The sequence below is a fragment of the Bombus huntii genome, chromosome 10 (assembly GCF_024542735.1).
Source record: "Bombus huntii isolate Logan2020A chromosome 10, iyBomHunt1.1, whole genome shotgun sequence".
Taxonomy (NCBI): domain Eukaryota; kingdom Metazoa; phylum Arthropoda; class Insecta; order Hymenoptera; family Apidae; genus Bombus; species Bombus huntii.
Genome location: NC_066247.1, coordinates 3,925,759 through 3,946,950, shown reverse-complemented (window position 1 = coordinate 3,946,950; position 21,192 = coordinate 3,925,759). Strand labels below are relative to the sequence as shown.

General features: G+C 33.7%; 2 protein-coding genes, 1 long non-coding RNA gene and 1 other non-coding gene across 19 annotated transcripts in view; 2 read left to right on the top strand and 2 right to left on the bottom strand.

The window, feature by feature from the left end:
- Positions 1-3,614: 3,614 nt before the first annotated feature.
- On the bottom strand, positions 3,615-8,109 carry LOC126869971 (mothers against decapentaplegic homolog 4). Of its 6 annotated transcripts, none has more exons than XM_050627230.1 (12): positions 7,748-8,109; positions 7,472-7,677; positions 7,229-7,377; positions 6,866-7,145; positions 6,426-6,683; positions 5,412-5,552; positions 5,016-5,201; positions 4,781-4,954; positions 4,462-4,716; positions 4,109-4,390; positions 3,887-4,017; positions 3,615-3,797 (listed from the first exon to the last, which is right to left on the bottom strand). In XM_050627230.1, the coding sequence occupies exons 2-12, from the start codon at positions 7,536-7,538 to the stop codon at positions 3,717-3,719; spliced, it is 2,004 nt and encodes a 667-aa protein (XP_050483187.1). In that variant the 5' UTR covers positions 7,539-7,677; positions 7,748-8,109; the 3' UTR covers positions 3,615-3,716. The 6 variants fall into 6 exon arrangements, with proteins under 6 accessions (XP_050483187.1, XP_050483189.1, XP_050483186.1 ...); XM_050627232.1 differs by having other exon boundaries at positions 5,016-5,174; XM_050627229.1 differs by having other exon boundaries at positions 5,016-5,204; positions 7,748-8,105.
- Positions 8,110-8,604: 495 nt separating this feature from the next.
- On the top strand, positions 8,605-8,676 carry Trnaa-cgc (transfer RNA alanine (anticodon CGC)). The gene has a single exon. It is a non-coding gene; the product is annotated as a tRNA-Ala (tRNA).
- Positions 8,677-8,811: 135 nt separating this feature from the next.
- Positions 8,812-21,191, bottom strand: LOC126869968 (vacuolar protein sorting-associated protein 51 homolog). Of its 4 annotated transcripts, none has more exons than XM_050627225.1 (13): positions 20,907-21,191; positions 20,698-20,832; positions 20,401-20,622; positions 19,708-20,303; positions 19,420-19,633; positions 19,131-19,355; positions 18,719-19,053; positions 18,477-18,654; positions 18,142-18,254; positions 16,356-18,082; positions 16,033-16,192; positions 12,449-15,954; positions 8,812-12,342 (listed from the first exon to the last, which is right to left on the bottom strand). In XM_050627225.1, exons 1-10 carry the CDS (start codon positions 20,985-20,987, stop codon positions 17,974-17,976), a joined length of 2,208 nt encoding a protein of 735 aa, XP_050483182.1. In that variant the 5' UTR covers positions 20,988-21,191; the 3' UTR covers positions 8,812-12,342; positions 12,449-15,954; positions 16,033-16,192; positions 16,356-17,973. The 4 variants fall into 4 exon arrangements, with proteins under 4 accessions (XP_050483182.1, XP_050483180.1, XP_050483181.1 ...); XM_050627223.1 differs by having other exon boundaries at positions 8,812-14,418; positions 14,494-15,954; XM_050627224.1 differs by having other exon boundaries at positions 8,812-14,365; positions 14,494-15,954.
- LOC126870014 (uncharacterized) overlaps positions 14,441-21,192 on the top strand; it is a 302,893-nt gene continuing 296,141 nt past the window's right edge. For 7 of the 8 annotated variants that reach the window (XR_007691080.1, XR_007691073.1, XR_007691076.1 and 4 more), the window contains exon 1: positions 14,441-14,583. This is a non-coding gene — a long non-coding RNA (uncharacterized LOC126870014). The remainder of the gene's footprint in view (positions 14,584-21,192) is intronic. The other variant, XR_007691074.1, reaches the window with a different exon arrangement.

The following is a 21,192-nucleotide window of genomic DNA, read 5'->3' as shown; positions in this document are numbered from 1 at the left end:
TAACAAAAAGCTTGTAAACACATCCATTCAAGGTCTGTAAGCATATGTGCTTTACAATATGGTATACAGGCATTGCATTAACTATCGCTTATTTCCTGTTTATCCATACTGTTGCAACTTATACTTAGCACATATGTGCACAAATTTTTTTAACAATCTAATAATGTATTATCGTCATACAGTTTTACACAAAAATGTTTTATGGCTAAAAATCATTATACAATTTTTCACATGATGCTTAGATTTTTAATATTCACTGAAATATCGTAACTCCAACACCAGGAAATTCTATACCTGAATGAGACTGTGTTTTAACATACGGTTTAAAATGTTTATATGCGTTTCTACTTGCATTATGTATTGCGACGTACTTGTTAAGAATAATTACTTTTACATTTCGTATATATATATATATTCGTAACATATCATGATGTAATCGTGTCGTCGAAATATCTTTGGTTTAAATATACACAATTTGTTTGAAAAACAAACAATGACAGTTTAATCGCCGCTTTGCAACCAAATTCCAAGAATTATCGAAAATATAAGAATAATATGTATATTATGAAAACGATTCGCGTCTAAATTCAACTGTAAAACCTAGTAAAAAAAAGTGTATAAATCTATTATTTTACAATTTTTTTAAATCATGAGTAGCAATTATAAACGTATAATTCTATATTTATTGTACGTGCTTATGTATATGCTTCTAAAGTTTAAGAGAACAAGTCTTTGACTTTCAAAATCTGTAATTAATAATGAAGCCTTCTATTAAAATGGAAGTAAAATCAATATTAATAAATAACCACAGGAAATGATCAATAACAATCAAACAAACGTAACAAATCTCCTCACTTGACTAAAACGTTATTTATAAGACATTGAATGGCAAAGGTAGATATAAAGAAAACGATATAAGTATAGGCTTCGACATTGATTGCAATATGAAGCAAATTGTTAAGATTCTTAAATAGCAAGATATACTGTATATACTACCCTGATAAAAGTGAAAGAAAAAGCAATAATAATTATAGTATCTGTTATTAAATTACCATTATCATTTTTCAATCGCAAACATAAATTACATAGGCATTTTATTTACTTTTACAACTACTAATTATGGTATCTTTGACATGAGACTGGGCTATTGCACTTTGATACCATTTTCAATATATGTAAGAAACTATTGTTCAGAGGCATTGTTAAAACATCATATGAACACGTTTGTAGAATATTTCCCATAATAAAGTTTGTAAGTTTTAGATTGTATCCTGTACATCAATTCTTTTCTTATCTCATATTCTATTTCAGAATACTATAATTAGTTTCAAACGCATCAATTTTTACAATCCACTTTTTACGTTCTTATATAGATTTAATTTAGCTTAATTTAGATGTACAAATTTTTATTCTGGGTCTTGTAAAATCTATGGTTATAGGACGTACTGAAGCACCACAATTTAAAGATGTGTTGCATTCGTATTTTACGAGTTTGGTAAAAATATAGGATTTATAAAAACTTTTAATCCTGTTTGTTATTCTGCGTATGGTAATATATGAAAATGATGGCACATGTGTTTCTAAAGCGAACTTGGCGTTAAGTATGTTTAAACATGATTTTTCCGTTTTATTTGAGCTTCATACCTTTGATTTAGAGAAAAAAGAACGATATAATTTATGTTTCGTGCATTTTATCGCTAAAATATAGCCTTTGTAAAAATTTAGTTAATAATATTATTCTTCACTTCGATCGTCATTAACAAATGCACATCCTTTTGTTACTCCTACTATACAACATTTTCATTTTTTAATCTCCTTTTTTTTATTTCTTTAAGATGTGTTTTTTAATGATGTTAAAGACTATCTCTTTTCAACCTTGTTTTCATTATAAAAGGTAACATGTAACTTCACATAATAAGAATAAAACATCTCACAATAACTCAATACTTACTTAATCAAGAATAACCCATTCTTTACTTGCAACATGATGCACATACATGTGCCTATATGTACAAAATTCTACTCGTTTTTTATCAATGAGAATGATCTTGATTAAGTATGACATAGAAAATATGAGGATAATGTGAACACAAACAGCTAAATAATCTCTACTCAATTACAAAAAAGAAGCAAAAATTCAGAATAGTATAATGTGCACCAATTGATAAAAATAAACAGTAAACTTTTCTCATTACCTAAAATAAGTGAAAAGAAGATAAAATGTCGATATGCGTACATATGCGCTTATATGTGTGTGTATATATATACATATTATATATGGACATATGTATATATATATATTATATATGTACATATGTATATATATACACACATACATATAATATGTATATACATATACGGATAGGTATAAAATTTGGTCAACGTTTTCTCTGTACGATAATATTATCAAATATAGCATATATATAAGAATATTTTGTACGAATATAGAATAATAAAATGGTTGATAAACAGTAAGTATAATTATTCAACAAGTACTAGATGGTAATAGTAGTAACATTGGTGGTTGATTAGAAGAATTATATCGTACCACATTTTAAATATTTTCATCTTGTTTCACCACCAACAACTATACTAATAATTATAATAATACTAACTATCAGATTAATTCATGTCCTTACAGAAAAAATAATAATAAAAAAGGGCAGACACGAAACATCATTACAAATCAAACACTGCAGGTATATACGTAGTGATACTTTTTGGCTGTAAAGTATAAAATAGATAACAATATAGAAGGTTGCTCTAACAACATAGTATCAAACTACTGTCAGTACAACCGATACTGATATAATAAAAATATGCTTTTCTAATGCAATTTTTTCAATATTTAATTGCTCCCATTAACATTTCACTATGCAAACTCCTTTCATTAAATTTCTTTCTGATTACATCCTACAGCTTCTTTGACACTAGATTGACATAGATTTATATAATGGCTTATATAATATTTATCGCAGTATTTCTATATACTAAAGCTGTTATCCGACAGTACTTTGAAACGTACTGCATTCTTAGAAAACCTTCCTACTGTTCATATACATGTATGCATGTAATCCATTTTTTTTACTGTTGTTATATTTGACGTTAACAGTGAATTTAAAATTTACCATCATTCTTTAATTAAGATGTACTTAATATGCTTATGCTATCTTACAAAGCTAATCTCAAAAAACGAGATTATGACTATTAATGTTTCCAAAAGTATCACGTTTTACCCACGCATTTTGCTGAGCTCACCAGACCATGCCGTAGAAAATGTATTTATCCCCTTAAATCAGATAACGACTACCTATTAAAATAGAAGTCTTTCATTCTACCCACACTTCATGTAGATGCACTCCTTTTTTCTCAAAAAATAATTTTTCACAATGAAAAATAATATCTCCTTTGCAAAACTTTTGTACGTTGACGGTAATGCAAGGCCGTGGCACACATTTTATTCTACGCGGTAAATCATGTGTGTAAAATATATAAAAAATGTCAATAAAAATCTCGAGTAATGTTTTCATTTGGATTTACAATTCACACTATTTCATTTGAACCAATATTATATCTTGTTGACTTTTTTCAAAACCTTTAACGACGCCACAATATTGTATGTGTATGCATTTTATATATTTTGCACACCTGATACAGAGTTTGTAGTAATGTGATGTCTTTTTTGAAATAAATGTATTATCCAAAATTAAATAAAATTATTCAATTCCCCGTGGACCATCTATTGGCATAGTATGCAAGACTTCATCCAGCAATTGAAGGGCTCGATGTAAGTGCACCTATATCAGATACACAACTTTATTCCTTTTTAATTCTTAGAATAATTTACGATTAATGTGGATCAACCAAATTTAAAATTTGTGTATACCTCTATCCAGCATGGAGTTTCTTTTATACTTTGTCGTGGATAATCAGGACCCCAACCCTTTACAAAACTTAAACGCAAAATGCAAAGTCGTCGAAGATCATCTACACCTATTCCTGCTGCTGCACTAAGACCTGTATTATGTTATAGAGTTTATTATATTAACTAAAAGAATTAAATATATGAATATATAAAACATCATTAATATTATTTTAGTATACTAACTTTTCGTAATTGGTGCACCGTGCGTTAAGTGTCCCGCTACAGCTGCCGCTTGTGCCGCAGCTGCGGCTTGTGCAGTAGCGGCTTGTCCTCTCATTTGCTTATGACATTGCCGTAAATCAAAGACTTTAATATATGCAGAGGGATAAATTTTATGCACAGCGTCACCGGGTGCACGACCTGCTTCCCTGTCTAAATAATAAGACTGTACAAAAACACTATGTTCACTTAGGCATCTTAACCAAACGTCTCCTTCGCCCCTTAAATCTAACACAACTCCTTTTCCTGAAAAGTTTATGACAATGCAGTTATTAATTATGAAGACTAAAAATTAAGGAAGTAGTAATTTATTATACCTATATGAAGACGAGCTTTTTCGCTTTGTTCTGTTCTGTGTACATTACTCAAAGCTCCTAAGCAAAATCTATTACCGCCGCTTGGATCGACATAACCATCGACTGTTACGGTAGGGCAACTGCTGCTTACTTTAAACGTTTCGCCTACTTGAGTATCTAATTCAAAGTAACCAACTGAACACCAATATTCTGGTGCTGGCTGTGTAGATAATAAACCACCAATGTTTCCACCTACTTCACCTCCATGGCCACCCCCTAATAAAAATGTCAGTTATGATATTGTTAGAATACTGTAACATAATGTTTATCATTAACTCACAATAGGAGGTAGGATGAAGATGTCTATGATCTGGAGGCTGCATACTTTGAGTATATGTAAGAGTATTAGGTCCAGTCCACTGTGGTGCTCCTGAATTATAAGCAGCTGTACCTACTGGAAATCCACTTGGATGATGAAGGTGTACAGGTGATACAGGAGAATTTTGACCTTCACCTGTTAAAAAAGCAAATTATATTTAACAAACATTAAAGGATGACTGATCGAGATTGCATACCTAAAGATGCTGCTAATGCATCAACAGTAGGTGGTTGATTAAGATCTTGAGGAGGTGTATTTGTTCCATAAAATGTTTCAGTGGATTGTCCTTGTGAAGGGCTCAGTATCTGTGCCCCACTGCCTCCACTAGATGTACTCAATGACTGCTGTTGGCTACCTACGGTGTGACTCATTGGATGTACTACTGCTGCAAAATTAAATGTAACTCGTACACAATACAGGCAACATAACATAAAATATCAATTAATTCAAACTTTGGCCAGAATTTCTGAAATTAATTACTATGTAAGATTACTACGAATTTTTATAAAATTAGCACAAAGCAACAAAAATTAACTGGCAAGTAGACAGAAAATATTGTAGAATATAAGAAAGCATTCTATTATATACGTACGATGATGAATGTTACGTGTTGTAGGATGATGAGGTGTAGGAATCCAGGTTTGTCTGGGGCAATTATTGTCATCCAATTTATTGTGTGGATTACCACCATTATTCCCTCCCCCATTACTGCCAAACATACCCTCACCACTAGCTGTGCCAAACAATAAAAGGAAAAAGAAAGAATAAAGCTAAAATGAAATCAAACTAGCAACGCAAAGTAATTCTGAATAAAGCAATATTAATAAAAGACTTGCAGGGAAATAAAATAAAACCTCCTAACAATATAATACTGCAATAATAAAGCTCCTTATTCATATATTTTAGTGCATTTATATCAATTGCCTTATACAGGTTTTGATCATGCTTTTTTTAAATAAATCAACACACTCAATATTTGAAAACACATTTATAAACTAAATTATAAAAATATTTTAATATACTTAAAAATCTGATTATTTTACTAATATAACGGTACATGAATCAAAGGACGACGGGAATCGAGGGCGACTCATGTTGTTGTTTTACTTCGAGATACTGATACAGCCTTGAAACATAACGACAAATAAACACCGGGCAAAACAATGCCGCCGTTACATGTAATCGTCGAAGAAAGACGAGTTTGAATTTTCCCACTCTCCTCCGACCAAAATAAATAAACAGACCTGATCGCGTGGGAGTCAGTATCGACAAAGTTATCAAGAGTTATCTACCGAGTTATCGACGCGTATCCAGTAAGCATCTATCAATTATTAATTAACAATCTTATTTCGTAATTTATAAACTGTACCAGCGACTTAGCGAATATAGCCTGTTAACTTATTCATCATTTTAAATATATTCGACGGTTTCAACAACACGCAGTAAGTTTTAATAAATCTCTCGACCAAACATCCGTTATACTAATCCTCTCCACACTAATAAATACTACAAACACATACATTTTTAGTACATAATTATTAAAAGATAACATTTTTATATGGAACAATTATATTTCTCAAAAAATAAACAAAGTATTTTTACTTACTTGGATTAGGCGGTGCTAGACCTGGTATAAAAGTCTGTTGAGATGGTTGAGTGCTATTAGACGAAGTGGGTTGAGCAGGTGGATGATGTTGAATAGTTTGGTTCATTTCTCCATCAACATCCATTGCGGATCCTACTGCTCCAGCAGCTGCACTTCCTCCACCACCAACTGAATATTCATCTTTGACTAATCTACCACCTGGTCCTATGCCTACTCCTGATTGCAGAGTTAGTCCAGATAGGTCTGTAAAGAACGGGTCTGTGCGGGGAAACCAACCCATTCCATCATACACCAAGGCCACAACAATAAATCATTTACACTTATGGTGCTACAAATGAATTCACAGAAGCTTTGCAAAGAAACAACGCAATGAAAAGAATATTGATCGAAGCACGTGATCTGTCTATGAAAACAAGTAAAAAATATATTTCATGACATACCTATGCCAGGAGATACAACTCTCTCATAGTGATATGGATTTACACATACAGAATCACATTTTAAGTCAAAAGCAAATTGGCAGTACTTGACGTGTTTCAATTCATTCTTGTGTAAATCCGGCCATCTCCAGATTCGAGCATAAATAACATGTGGGAAACCCTTACGACCAGCAACTTGTAGCCTACCATCTAGAGTTCTTTGTATCGTAACACATTTACTGGGATGAGCTCCATTTGTAGTAATAGCAGTTATTAAGCTATCTAATTCATCTCGTTTCTCCTAAAAATAGGAATTATATCATAAATACTAACCAAATTCTTTGGGATGTATGATAAATTTAGGAGTTAGGGAGTAACACATACCTTAAGCTTTTTAACCAATGATTCAATAGCTCTCTTACTAAATCCTTCACTTTCACCTCCTTGACGATGACACATGAGAGAATGTACAATACTTAAACAAGCATCCGCACTTGTCGGTGCACTAGGAGCAATTCCAGTCATTTCTCTCACTATATAAAAACATTTATATTAAATAATAAAGATGAATATTCGCTATATCGAAGAAATATGAAAATCTAAGGTATTTATATTGTTAGAACTTACATTCTGGATTAGGTTGCATTGGGGGCGAGGGATACAGATGACCTCCCCCGCCCGCCAATCCAACCATGTCTGTGAAAGCCGTGGCGAATACCGTTCCAATTCTTCGATTGAGACACTACTCTTAATCTTAGTTTCGACGTGTTCAAATTTTTATGATTGACCATCTAGCAATGATCTACTAGCCATGTGTCATAGATGTGGATTCGCTGAAAGTGGGAAATAGATAAACAAGTTGAAAGCGATCAGTTACAAAATATTAAGAGCCAGAAAACAAACCTTATCGGTTGGCGAATTAATAGAAGTAAGGAATACACGAAATAACCTTAATGAAATCGCTTTACGATGACGTACCGTGTACTGACAGTTACTTCGAGTAGGACGCTGCTAGTTTTTTTCGGAGGTTAGATTGAATTGTTGCGACATCAGTAGAACCTGGCAGAACCGCACTTATCTCTAGTATCTAAATCCACAATTGGTGAAGCGACTAAAGCGCCAGACTAACGCACAAGTTTTCAATGTTCGCATCCAGTCTCATAGATCTCTCTTTTTCTGTGTAAGACATACTAAATATTCCTATATATACTATCGTTTTAAGTTTGATCTATGATTTCTACTCACTACTTCAAACAATACACGACGTACGGCGTACAATAATCGTAAGGTTGTGTATAACAGTATATGGTTCATACGGATCGAAAATTAAGGGGTGTATGAGATCGAATTTATTTCCATTCTTCCTCTGTTATGACTTTAGCTGAACTATAAACTGATTTCATTGATAAATTATAAATAAAGGTTTCAATAAGTGATACAAATATTAATAAAATATTTATTTATTGATGCTTAGTTAAATAAATACATACATACATAAATGTAACGTTTATTTAACTTTATCTTGATTACATAATCAAAACTAATAAACAATGCGTTTTATTTGCTATATTTTTAATACAGAATGAGTATAAAAGTGAATAACTTTTTATTAAATAGTATTCCACATTTCAAATCTTTATAATAAGAGGGTAAAATATCAAGAATTACAGAAACACAGAATATTAGAAGCAATAGAATTTTTCTCATTTAAATAATAACATCATAACATTTAGCTTATATAAAATGTTTAGTGCATAACCGGGGGTGTAACTCAGTGGTAGAGTGTCTGCTTCGCATGCTGAAAGTCCTGGGTTCAAATCCCAGCTCCTCCAAGTGAATTATTATTTTTTTTTTCGTTTTCAATAACGAAATTTTATAAAATTTGTTGAATACATTTTTATGTAGTATTTTAGAATTTTTAAATATATATTTACATAAAATTATTACAAATATAAAATAGAAACTGCGTTGTTATTATTATTATTATTATACTTGTATACACAAATAACTGCTTTATATACATTTAGACGTCGCCAGCGAAATTTCACTTTGAATAAGTCATTCAATGCATGATTCGAAAGATAGATGTGAGTCCGGACCCATTGATAAGCACTTGAGCAGCAGGAGATATGGTAATTTCTAACCCAACCTAGTCACTCCTGCGGCACTAGTACTTATGAACAAGACAGGATTAACTTCCGATGTATCGTAGTCCTTCCATTGTTACGATAGTTAGACGATCCTCTTGATGAAGCAATGATGGTCCCTATAAATTATCATATAAAATTAATCATTTCATTTATTTAATTTCAAATTGTTTTAAAGGAAACCTTAATTTAAATGTATAATTAGGCGATTAAAAGAAAATTGAATTCGTCGATTAACAGACAATTAAGCAGGCCGAGGCAGGTCTTAATATAACGTGCCCACGTTTCCTTATAATTTAACGCAAGATTAGATAATCGGCAGAAGAATACGGCTCATAGATATTGCATGACACATTCACTACGTGCACACTGCAATCATTTTACGAAACGGATAGAAATCTTAAGTCAATTGAATTAGCCTATTTATGAAATACATCTTACAAACAAATACATCCTTGTTTGCAACATTTTCTATATCTACTTATTCAATCTAGTTATTAAGTTTTTTCCTGCTTCAGATATAAATATCTATTTTATTATTATATCTACTTAATGTTACATTTATTCCAAGAAATTTAATTTAAAAAAGGGGAAGAAAAAATCTCAAAGTATATAATGTATAGTTACACGAATGATAGTAATAAGATATACGTTATAATTATTAGTCCGGACGTGGTACCGTACACTATATATCGTATATACTATAATGATGCGATGACACACAGTGGTACTCATTGAAGCGACCTCGAGTAGTCATTAAAGTCGCCCACTATCTCAGCCTCTTTGTTCTTTCTTCTTCTGTTCGTCTCCGAAAAAATTTCGAGTTTCCTCGTCGTAACGTCGATTCTGCATTAAGATCTGTTGTTTCTATCTCGAAAATTTTTATGCTTTCCATATACAATTTATTCTACTCTATCTTTATTTTATTACCAAAAACGCTTCTAAGAATATCCTAGAACTGCACAAGCGCACTATTGACAGTTTCAATTATGACGTGTCCTTGTTACGATTGAAACACCGTAGAGTAAATTAGATTTTACTAATCTTTTCATATAAATTATACTGCAAAATAGAAAGATAGACTGATCACTCTGGACATTCTTATGTAAAATATATCTTTTTCAAAATGTATAAGATATAACTTATGCTACAAAATAAAAAAATAGATCGGTTACCGTGAATCTATTTTGCAAAATAGAAAGGTAGATCATTGTAGACCTTGGAAATTGCAAAAAAAAAAAAAAAAAAAAAAATACGCACGGTATAATAAAATTCCGTTTCTATGTAAAAAATCGAGAATGAAATCGGGAACAAAACGAAGCAAAGAACTTGAGGATTGGAAGTAATATCGCGCACGGAAATGTGTGTACGCACGATAGAGAGAGGGAGTCTACAATCGAATCTTTGATTTCTCTGCCCCGCGACCCTGCTTAACGCTTCTCGTTTCATCAAACACCGTATTCATCGTTCGCCTCCATGGTATGATTCGAGGTTGGTGAACGATTTTTTCCATGGAACTTCTGTAGAACTTCGAGCAGATATTCATATACTATCGAAGCTTAGAAAAACGATTCGAACAATGATCGGTCTTTCTTCGAGTAGTTCAGTACTTGAAAAAGCAGAACGAAAAGAACATGCAGGACGTTTGTTCCAGACAGTTAAAAATGTAAAGTGGCCACAAGCCAAAGAGGATTATTTCGATGTTGCGGCCGTTGCGGATTCAGCTGGACGCGAACGCATGTTGCACACGCAACATGCGTAGTTTCAGTGGATTGTTTTTTCGATATTCGTCGGCTGAGACGCGCCAAATGAGAAAGTATGCTACAAGAAAAGAAGATGGTTAGAACAAGAGAAAAGGCAGACGAACAAAAACCTATAAAACATAAACAAAACTATGCAGAAATAGTGTGAGATTCATAGAAAAGGGAAAGAGATCGCGAGATCGACTGGGATGGAGGGGATAACAGAAAAACGGGAGGAGCGAAGAGGAAAGGAGAATATCACCAATTAACGCTAATTTCTGTTAATGTCGGCTCCCTCTGGGTATTCGTGAAATAACTCGTCAACTTATTAGGCTACGATGCACAAATTGTGGGTGGATGAACAGAGAAGAAATTCTAAGAAATGAACAGGGGAAATGCTCTTCAAGTGGCAAAGTCTGCGACGGTTCTTTATAAAAATTCGCGGAGTCTCGGAAAGCGTGATTTCTGTCTCAGCCCTGCGACCAAAAATGTTCTATTTTAAGAGCGGCGCGTTTCGAATTAAGATCGAGATACTTTACGATTTTTCCGTAGCTTGTGCTGCTACAACTTTCGATGCATAGAAGTTACGTCATTTTTAAACGAGATAAAGAAACTATGACAATGTGAAAGAAGCGAAGAAATATTTTATTAAAGCCCTATAAAGGAACCTCTTGTGTTTTAAAGTCTTGATATTTGGATTCTAGGCATTCGATAATTTTCTTCGAGGCTCCCGGTTCTCGTGTTCTATACTATCGTTCGAGAGGGGTCAAGAAGTCGCGACGATAAAGCCTAACCACGCACGCTGCGTGCCATTACATTTTCAGAATAACAAAATGTCTCCAATTACGTTTCCTCCCAATCTGTTAGACACCAAAGTCGTCGTGCCTCTAACACACGCTCGACAATACGAGAGAATCGCTTGTTTTCGCAGAACATTTCGTCTCTTTTATCGTTTCCGCGATTGTTACGCGGGGCATATCGCATCGGTCTTCTTTTTCTCCTCACTTCTTCTCGAGACTTCTGTTCTCGAGGTTTCACCGGGTGTCAGGTTGAAACGATACTTTGTGACGTTATTATGCGTGTGGTCACATGTGATCTCGTTTCTCGGATGTTGTAAGCCGAGCGCGAAAAATATGTTCCGAAGAAGTTTATCCAATTCGCGGATAAAGAGAGAGAGAAAGGGAGAAAGAGAGAGAGAGAGAGAGAGAGAGAGAGAGAGAGAGAGAGAGAGAGAGAGAGAGAGAAAAGACCTAGGGGGATCGCGCATCTGTTAGGATTTCCAGGTTTCATTGGACAATCGAAAGAAGATAAGCCGATCGGTCAACTATGTAGATGAATTTTTATTAGATTAGAAAGCGTTTCTCGTAAAACCATATATTAATAGAGGAATACTTATCGGATGTGGTTTTAGCGGTTAGGAGTTAATCTTGTTTGCGTGAGATCGTGAATGTATTTGTGAGGAAAATAAGAATAATGTTTCTCTTATGTACATATATATCTAAAACAATCGGATCCTCATTACGCTGGACAATCAATTCCCTACGGCGTGAAGCACGTGATCGGTGTTACTCGAAAGCTTTTACGAGATACAATGATATTCCATGTAAAGCTGTAAAATATAATATATTATATTGCAAACCAGTGATTCCTAATTCTATTTAATGGTAAAACGCATTTTAATTTTCATATAAAAAGTATATGTACGTATGTATTACTTGACTACGCGATGTTCAAAGAAATCGTGTTTAACTTGACTGAACAATTGGAGGAAATCTCATGACCTCTTAACTTCTATTTGACACTAGTGTTCATTGATGCGTTCTTTTGCACTTATTAATGCAACAACCTGGCGTGGTCAATTCTTCGGAATGATCCGATGTTCGTTAGAATCTTCTAATCTCATATTGCCGAAATCTTTCGGTAACACTACACTGCCGTTTCGAACGGATTCCGAGAAGGGTATCGAACTATCTCAAATTCAATCGATTAATGAAAAGTCGACGAGGAGATAAATACACGGTAATCACAAGAAACGATCTCGAAGGATCGAAATACGAACCGTCACTAGAAATAAATAAGCTTTATCATAAATGGAACGTGTACAATAAAATTTATATCGTTTCAAGCTTTGTCACGTGCTTCTCTTGCGTTTTGTACACAGTTTTCTTCCCGCACGCTCGTCGAATAACTATAAATAACGAAAAATTCCAAATTCGATTGAACAAACTGACAATGAGACTTCGACTTCGTTTGGTTTGGTGATTTCAAACATTTGCAAAGATCCGCCGCGCCAAAAAGGATAAATGGAAGTATCGCGATCTAAATCACTGAACGATTGTTAAAGAATGGAGAACTAGTAATTCATGACAAACGTTCATCTTTTTCTCACGCGATTCGTTTGTTTCACGAATTAAGAATTGTTTGGGAAGAGGCGAAAAAACACGCGCACGACACATGCATCACAACTGCAGACTGACGACTGAGCGATAAACTGTTCTTGATTGGCTTAATATAGTCGGACGAGCGCTGTAATTGGCCGCTCCTTGCCGCGCGGGAAATGATTGGTCAATTTAATCCTAGAAGCACGGTGCATTAAGCATTCAACCAGCGTTCAGTACCTATTAACGGTTCGCAAGAGAGGCACTGCCACTGCTACCGCCATGGTTTTCTGCACTGTGTGACGATACACCTAGTCACGGTGGTGGTGTATGGTTCTTTCTTTATCATCTTCTATATGTTATGGCCTCATCCGAAGTGTCTCCCCGTCTAACCCCGTCGTTTTCTCTTTTTTTTTCTCTCTCGCCATCGTTCCAAATCAATTTACCAATTGAAATCAGTGCCGGACAGTGAAGAATCGCGTCACTGAATGGTCCGCCAACCGACGGGCAATGTGCGTTCTCCCCTGTGCCTGCCTTCCACCGCTTGTTTTATCAAACCATTCACCGGCTCACCAAATCCTTATTGCCTTGCCTTGGCGCACGATTTGAATCGCGCGGCTGATGACACAACCTCTCTGTAACAGTGCTTTTCAACCTTTACTTACTGATCGAATTACACATATGTTCGAGATATGAACCATTTGATACGGAATTGTCGGTAAACGGAAATTGAAATCTACCACGGAAATGTGGTAACGTAAAATGAGACTCTTTATATAGAATAAAAGATACGTTCAACGATAAATTTGATAAAAAGAATATATATATATACTTTTAAAACGAGAGTCGCTGCGAGGGCAGGGAATTATTTAAGATATAAAGTAATATTAAATAATGTTAAAAACTTTTATTCTTTTATGGAATAAGATTTTATTTTTTGATGATTATATTTTGAATAACTACGTAAGTCGTGAGACGCGATGGAAAGCCTGTTTAATAATATAATAAAAGTAATCTAAGGATTTAAGAAATGCATTAAAGAACGCAAAAATTAATTTGCAATATGATTAATTTATAATTTTTTATTCATTTATAAAGTAAAACGAATATACATTTCTTTATAAATTTTGGTATGACTTTCGTGGTGGCAGTTGAGAATCGCGGGCACGGGTGATGAAGCGTCCGAGACGTTGATTGGTCGAGAGGCTCCCTTCCGGTTTAGTAAGTATATTTTTGGTGGTGAGATTTCCCGCGCTACGATTATTCGTTTTCCGGATATATTTTAATTTTATAAGTGGAATAAGTGGCTTTATATATAGAATGAGTCGTTTAATATCGTAATAACAATTCATTTAACGATTGTGACGCGTTTAGAAACTTACCGTGAATTACAAGCAGAGTGAAATATATTTGAAATTTCCAGGACTACCATAACGAAATATTCAAGATGGTAGAACATTTTTAAACAATTCGTAAGTGGATTCAACATTAATTTACTGCTATTATTTTTGAAATATCGAATAAATTGAACTTAATCACGATTATACGATGTATGTACCCATCGAAATTATGGCATTTCTGTGTGAAAAGTAATCGTGCCGAGGTGAATTTCTAAATCATCATCTACGGCACTACTACTTAACAGACAGATCAGCACATTAAGGTAACGTGGTAGCCTCTCTCTAGCTCTTGTGTCCTCGACAATTGCCTGCTGACTGCGTTAGACGAAATGCAGACCCAAATATATACGTCTAAATGGGATTAAAGTTCGAATTTTCCATGGTCATTACTCAGACGATTTGTCCTATCTCGTTATGTGTAAATTTTCTTTCGAGTTTACCTCCAAATTGAGGGAACTCGTCTGCTTTTTATAAAGAGAATCATACATATAATAGATCATCTCGATACATATATAGATGCAACTTCGTGCGTTTCGAGGCACCTGTCGGGAAGATAGCTTAATTTGCGAACATGACAACGAGTGTGTTCTTTTCCCGCCCGTTGTTACGGTCACAAGTCGAAATATCTTCGCCCTTAACCACTCTTACCTGAAAGAATCATCATATTTTTATTTCAAACTCTTTAACTCAACCCTGCTGCGATTCTCGAGCTTTTTACTTTTTAACCTCACTTAATTTTGGTCTTTGCCTATACCTTTAATTTTGATTTTCCAATTTCACTTTAGAGAAAGGAATTTTTAATGCTTTAAGAAAACTATTAGTATACAATTGAAACGGGAAATCATACGTGACAGTAGCGGTTTTCTTTTATATGAGTATTTTAAAGCGGTCACATTGGAAGCAATTATTTTTATATATAGCTCCTTTTTAAAGAAATATTCTAGTAATAGAAAAATACGATTCGTTGGCTCAAAAATGCAGCAAGGTTAAAATACATATATGCGACAACGCTGTGTAAATTGTATATACATGCGTCGTTCTCACAACATTACTTTAAATATTATCGCTTATGCAAAGTATGTATGAAGACAACTTCGAATAGATTTATCAGTTCAAATAGTTGGTCATAGTGTGAATCATCGGTAACCAACATTTTCGGTTGTTTTCATTGTTGGTACTATCTATGTCTATACAAATATCAAGGTTTGGAAATCGTATCGTTAGTAGAGCAATTACTAATTGATCGAAGGACCGTGAGTAGGTCCAGTCGTGCAAATTGACGAAGAATGACGATGGCCGTATAGAGTTTAATGGAGGAAAAGGACAGCTTGTTGATTAATGTGTGCACGCGGTGTGCCCCTATGCCGCAGAATGTGCTCCTGTACAACCGTCAGCTTGCACTTGGGAATAGTTTGGTCATTTCGTGATAATCGTCGTCTCTGCCTGGATAGATTCACGCACAATTTTCTCATGCGGGTCCATTTTACTGATTTAAAGCAACTTACGCAGCGTGTAACGCACCTTTTATTAGTATACAATCCCTGTTACGTAGTCTTTTTTTTCGTCGATGCCGATCCATTGTTCATCGATTAGACTAGCCTCGTGTCCCGTGAGATTTAAATAAAACATGGTTTAATGGCTATTCTTCGTGCGTCTTCAAATTTACGATCAGAGATCTCTGCTATAATGAAATCAGTTCAAAAATCACTAGTATGTTTGGTTACTTTATTATTCGATAATTTGAGAAAAAACGGCACCTTATTCAGTTTTAAGTCATCACATATGTTTATATATTTTCCTTTTGAAAACGTATAAATAACGTCCGTAAATATTGTTACACTTACTTTTGGTTTATGGCACTTCGTTTTAGTTTATTCTTCCTAAGTTTCTTTAATACAGAAGCACAATTATACACAGTTTCGTTGCTCATCAATGCCTGTATAACGATTTAAGGTGGAATGAGCGTGCCATCGAAAATACACTTCGTAGCGTACAGAAGACACACGTGCACAGGTGTTTCCTGAAATCACGTGTGCCACATATGACTCTAAAATGATACCGTACTGCTTCTCGCAAGAGAAAATATATTTTATTCAACCTAGAGCAAAATAGAACTTTCGAATCTCTCAATTTATTAACGGAATTCTAAATTAAATGTATTACAATGTAAACATTCGGAACATAAGATTTAATAGTAACAAACATACAGAGTAGTTTTGAATTTGAAATATTATATCGGACTTTCGACTTGAGATTGGATTTGGCAAGCGTCTGAGTGAAATTTAGTGAATTTTCCCTGAATTTCCATGGAAATTCATGATTGAACGAGGGAATGGCCCCGGCCGAGTAATTTAGAAGAGTTTATTAAATTGGGTAGAATGCTGTGCGTAGGCCTACGCCGGATACTCGGAGAATGAATCTCATCCAACGAGAGGAAGTTCGAATTAACTCGAGCCACTGCCAAGGGGGTACGGCAGAACCCCATATACTATAAGCTCTTGTCCCATTTATTCTTTGCACATTTATGCGTCATACACGACAGTCGTCGATGGAAAAATGTCGTTCCAATAACAACAAATTTCAAGTACTCTAAATCGATGTTAAATTGGTATATTATAAAAATGATAAAGTGGTTGATAAAATTTACAGTAGATTACGGATGTTTATGGAAATTCATATTTTTAACCTGGGAAGTTAAATAAGGATTTGTTTCGTCAACTAAATATTATATTTCCAATATTTTATATATCTGTACATATTATGTGCATCCACGGTATAGTACTTATAAAGTTTAAAGGTGAAAAATATAATAGAGAATTAAAATTTCGCTGGTATACGATAGAGCCACATACTATAAACTTTTGTCCTATTTATTCTTTGTATCTGAGTGTGATTGGTGGCAAATTTGTATAACAAAAATTAAACGATCGATGAAATTTAAAGTTCAAAAGTGTAGAATGTAACAGAGAATTAAGACTTATTAGAATCATTTGACCCTGCTTCTTACAGAGTATTAAGACTTTAATGAGTTTATTTTATGCCGGATAGGTGGGGGGACATAAAGGAAAGAAGACGAGAGATCGTATCGCTGAATCGATAGAGAAGGAAAGACATAAAAGTATGTCGTACATCGCGCTACTTGAATTGTAGTACTTTGACACGATCAGACCCTGTAGTATTCGATCTGCGTGGGCGGTCATACGAAACGAATAAAAGGATAGAGAGATAATTAGATAAAAGAGATAGGTCATTTTTTGCGGTTCGTCGTTAAATTTATTCGTGGAATGTACAGTGTTAATGATAAAATATATAAGAATATACACGATATTATGAATCATTTGTATCATAATATTTACTCATTTTTACAAACAATAATACAAGATATACATAATGCTAGAAAAGACTGTACAGTATGCCAGTCGAAATAACAATATCAGCATTCCTCTTCTATCTATAATTTATTCATCCTCTTTCACAAATAATATCTACAACGCTTGGTTCCATTAAGACTGGTTCTAGACATCTGTGCACAGCACTTCCAAGTATCTCGTCTAATAGGAAATGGACAACACTGAAAAAATATTTCGTGTAAGATTATTCTTGTACAAAATAATAATATCTTAGACTTACTTTTCATCTGAAACAAATCTCCATAGATACAGTTGTAGATAATGCGTGTCAACTTGGATTTGTTGCAGACCATATTTACTGAACGTTCGTAATCTTACGCATTCCAGGAAAGTCTGTAAATAAAGAATAATTCTTATCGTTCGTTTAGGATAGAATATTGAGTCTTGATAGTATCGAATGTACAAAATATGTTGCGTAGTATACAGTATACGCAACGCGAGAGAATAAGGTATCTTCGTGATGCAAAGTGGATAATGGCTGTGCTATTTTATCATTGTAAGTGGCTGACAGCACCTGTTTCTATTACAGTACTGTGTCTGCTAAAAGTATTTTACCTTTAAACTTATTTTGATAATCCCCGTAAGTATCGAGGCTTTATTGAATTGAACCGAGGAAAATATTTCTATACGTTCCGAAAATAACTTATGAATATTCGTCACCAATGACGAATCCATATGATTGGGTGTGTACGACGACCAGCTTGATCTATAGTGATGTCTCGACACACTCACGCTAGAAACAAAGCAAGTTATTTAATGAAACGTCATTAATCGTTTAGAAAACGATTATATTGTACCTATGGGTTTTTCTACTGCTGTCGCTACTTCTGTCGACTTGACCATCAGAATCGTCGTATAATGCAGCCACTTGAGTGTCGATTAACGTCACATCTTCTACGACCCTCTTCATTACAGCTCTAACGGTTCTTGGCTCGATCGTATGCAACCAATCTCTCGTTTCGACGGATTTTCTTAACATTTGCGATACTGCTAAACCTTGAATGCGAACGTAATGGTTCAATAAATTTTGCGCTGCTTCTTGGAATTTGTCGCAAATCTCTGCTTCAGTTGTAATAACGTTTCCAGATGATGTGTACTGTTCGATGTTGAATAAATTATCAGTAGTAGTAAGCTGAAATTGTTGAAAAATGTCAAAACGATTTCTTATAGATTTGTTTTTTAAAATTACTTTAAAATTATTCACTCTACCAAATATTTGACATTATTTTCTTTGTACTCGATGCACATTTTGCTCAATAAAAGTAACAGAGTGGGTGGGAATTTTGGAATATCAGAGCCGGTAAAAAATTCACTTGCAGTGATCACTAAATGATGTAAAAATCCAACTACTAGGCCTTCCCTAACTTCATCCACACAGAAATTTTGCAGGAATTGCGTTTTTAAACTAAAGGACAGATCCGGTTGCAAAAATACCTAAAATTACATCATTTTTAGTTAATCAAAATAAATTAAAAAATGCTAAGGATAAAAGACAAACCAATAAATCCTGCAAAACTCCTTTAATTTTTTCTATAGTAGGTATTATCAGTAATGCCTGAAGTTCTGCTAAACTATTATCTCCGTCCTGAGAAGCTTTGGTTGTCAATATTTGTCTCACTTTAACAAGTGTTTCACTTAAATGAGACTTTAAATTGTCTAAATGATTGCGACATTGTTTTCTACCCACGTTAATAACGATATTGGTACCTGTTCTGTAAATAAAAAGTACACGTTTTAATCTGGATTTTACTTTATATAAATATAATAAAGACTATTGTTTTATTACCTTGCAAAGTCTGTATCTTTACACAACATATTCATTGCTTGCAGTCTTCTATGGAATTTATCTAATGCTTTTACTAAAATAGCTGTATCAGCTACACTTTCTACTCTCTTACTAATTAAATCAAAATATTTTTTCATATTTTTCATGATAAAGTTATTCGAACGTGTGATGGCTTTTGCATCAAAATCATCAGTAAATTCATTATCTTCTGATGGTGGCTGATTTATAAACATGTCATTGTACGATGCAATGATCAAACATAAGTCACTTAGAAATCCTGAACTAGTCATATCTACAAATTCTATGATATCATTTTCATACATATCTTTTAGAGCATCTAGTTGTTCAACTAATCTTCCATCTGCATGTGTTAAAAATTCGGCACACAAAGAATCAGCTGGTTCTTTTAGCTGTAGCAAAAGATCTACATTTTCAGCTAAAGATACAGTTGATACATCTCTTTTATGAAATTGCATTCTCAGCCTTGACTTGAGTTCCTCTACAATATCCTCACAATCTTTTTGTATTCCTTGAAAGGAAGGCATATTACCATACTGATTCAATACACGTTGTGCATGAATATAATCTTGTACTGCCTGAAAGTTACAAATATATTTTTATGTAGATGCAATTAGATATATGTAAAATGAAGGGAAGTGTATATAATATAATGATATACAATGTGACATAGACCTGTGCATAATTCTCTTCATTTATTTTATCTTTTAAATTGCCAGGCAATTTAAAGAGGAATTGCAACTTTTTTAACAGTGTATGAACTGAAGATAATTTGGCAATCTGTTGTCTAGTACCCTGTAATGTTGATGAAATCTGTTCTGAAAAAGAAGTGATACTGTCCATGTTTTTCGCCAGTAAATTCATACTATCTTCCATTTTCTTAAAATCTGTTTTCATCTAAATAATGAATATTGAATAAATATTAAAAATTGAATTAATAATCATATTTATACAAAATCCGGGCAGATTTACCTTCCTGATAGTATCTGTAGCAGATATAAATTTATTATAATTTTCATATACTAGAGTTTGCATATCAGAATGTAAAATTTGAGTATTTTTTATGATTTCTGCTTCGTGATCCATAATTTGTTTTAATGTACACTCCTGCATCAGAAGTAAAATTAATTTGTGTTGTTAAACAAATATAGAAAATAATAAATATTAGGAAATGTACTTACTTTTAATAATTTTTGGAAATACATATCAGGATTAAAGTGCTGTCCATTAATATCATATGGATTGTTCAAATTTTCTGCCATTTTGACTAATTTATTCGTATTTTTTATTCGTAAAGCAAAGTTTTGACAGTAGAACTTTGACAGGTTAGCTACTGTATTGGCAAGTTACAGCTGTATTATTTAAATTCTGAGGAAGGTTAGGTGGAAGACGCTTTAACAAGCAGCATAACCTCTCGTAGCTTAAGAAAAGCGCAACAAGTATAATAACATGAAGAGAGAGCGATTT

Coding starts and splice junctions, on each gene's coding strand:
- LOC126869971 (XM_050627229.1), bottom strand. CDS start 7,538: ATGGTTGGATTGGCGGGCGGGGGAGGTCATCTGTATCCCTCGCCCCCA. Junction 4,955..5,015: donor TGCATTAGCAGCATCTTTAG/GTATGCAATCTC, acceptor CTTTTTTAACAG/GTGAAGGTCAAAATTCTCCT. Junction 4,391..4,461: donor AAAAGCTCGTCTTCATATAG/GTATAATAAATT, acceptor TAAACTTTTCAG/GAAAAGGAGTTGTGTTAGAT.
- LOC126869968 (XM_050627222.1), bottom strand. CDS start 20,987: ATGGCAGAAAATTTGAACAATCCATATGATATTAATGGACAGCACTTT. Junction 19,634..19,707: donor AAAGATACAGACTTTGCAAG/GTAATAAAACAA, acceptor TTTTATTTACAG/AACAGGTACCAATATCGTTA. Junction 18,255..18,476: donor TTATCAAAATAAGTTTAAAG/GTAAAATACTTT, acceptor CTTTATTTACAG/ACTTTCCTGGAATGCGTAAG.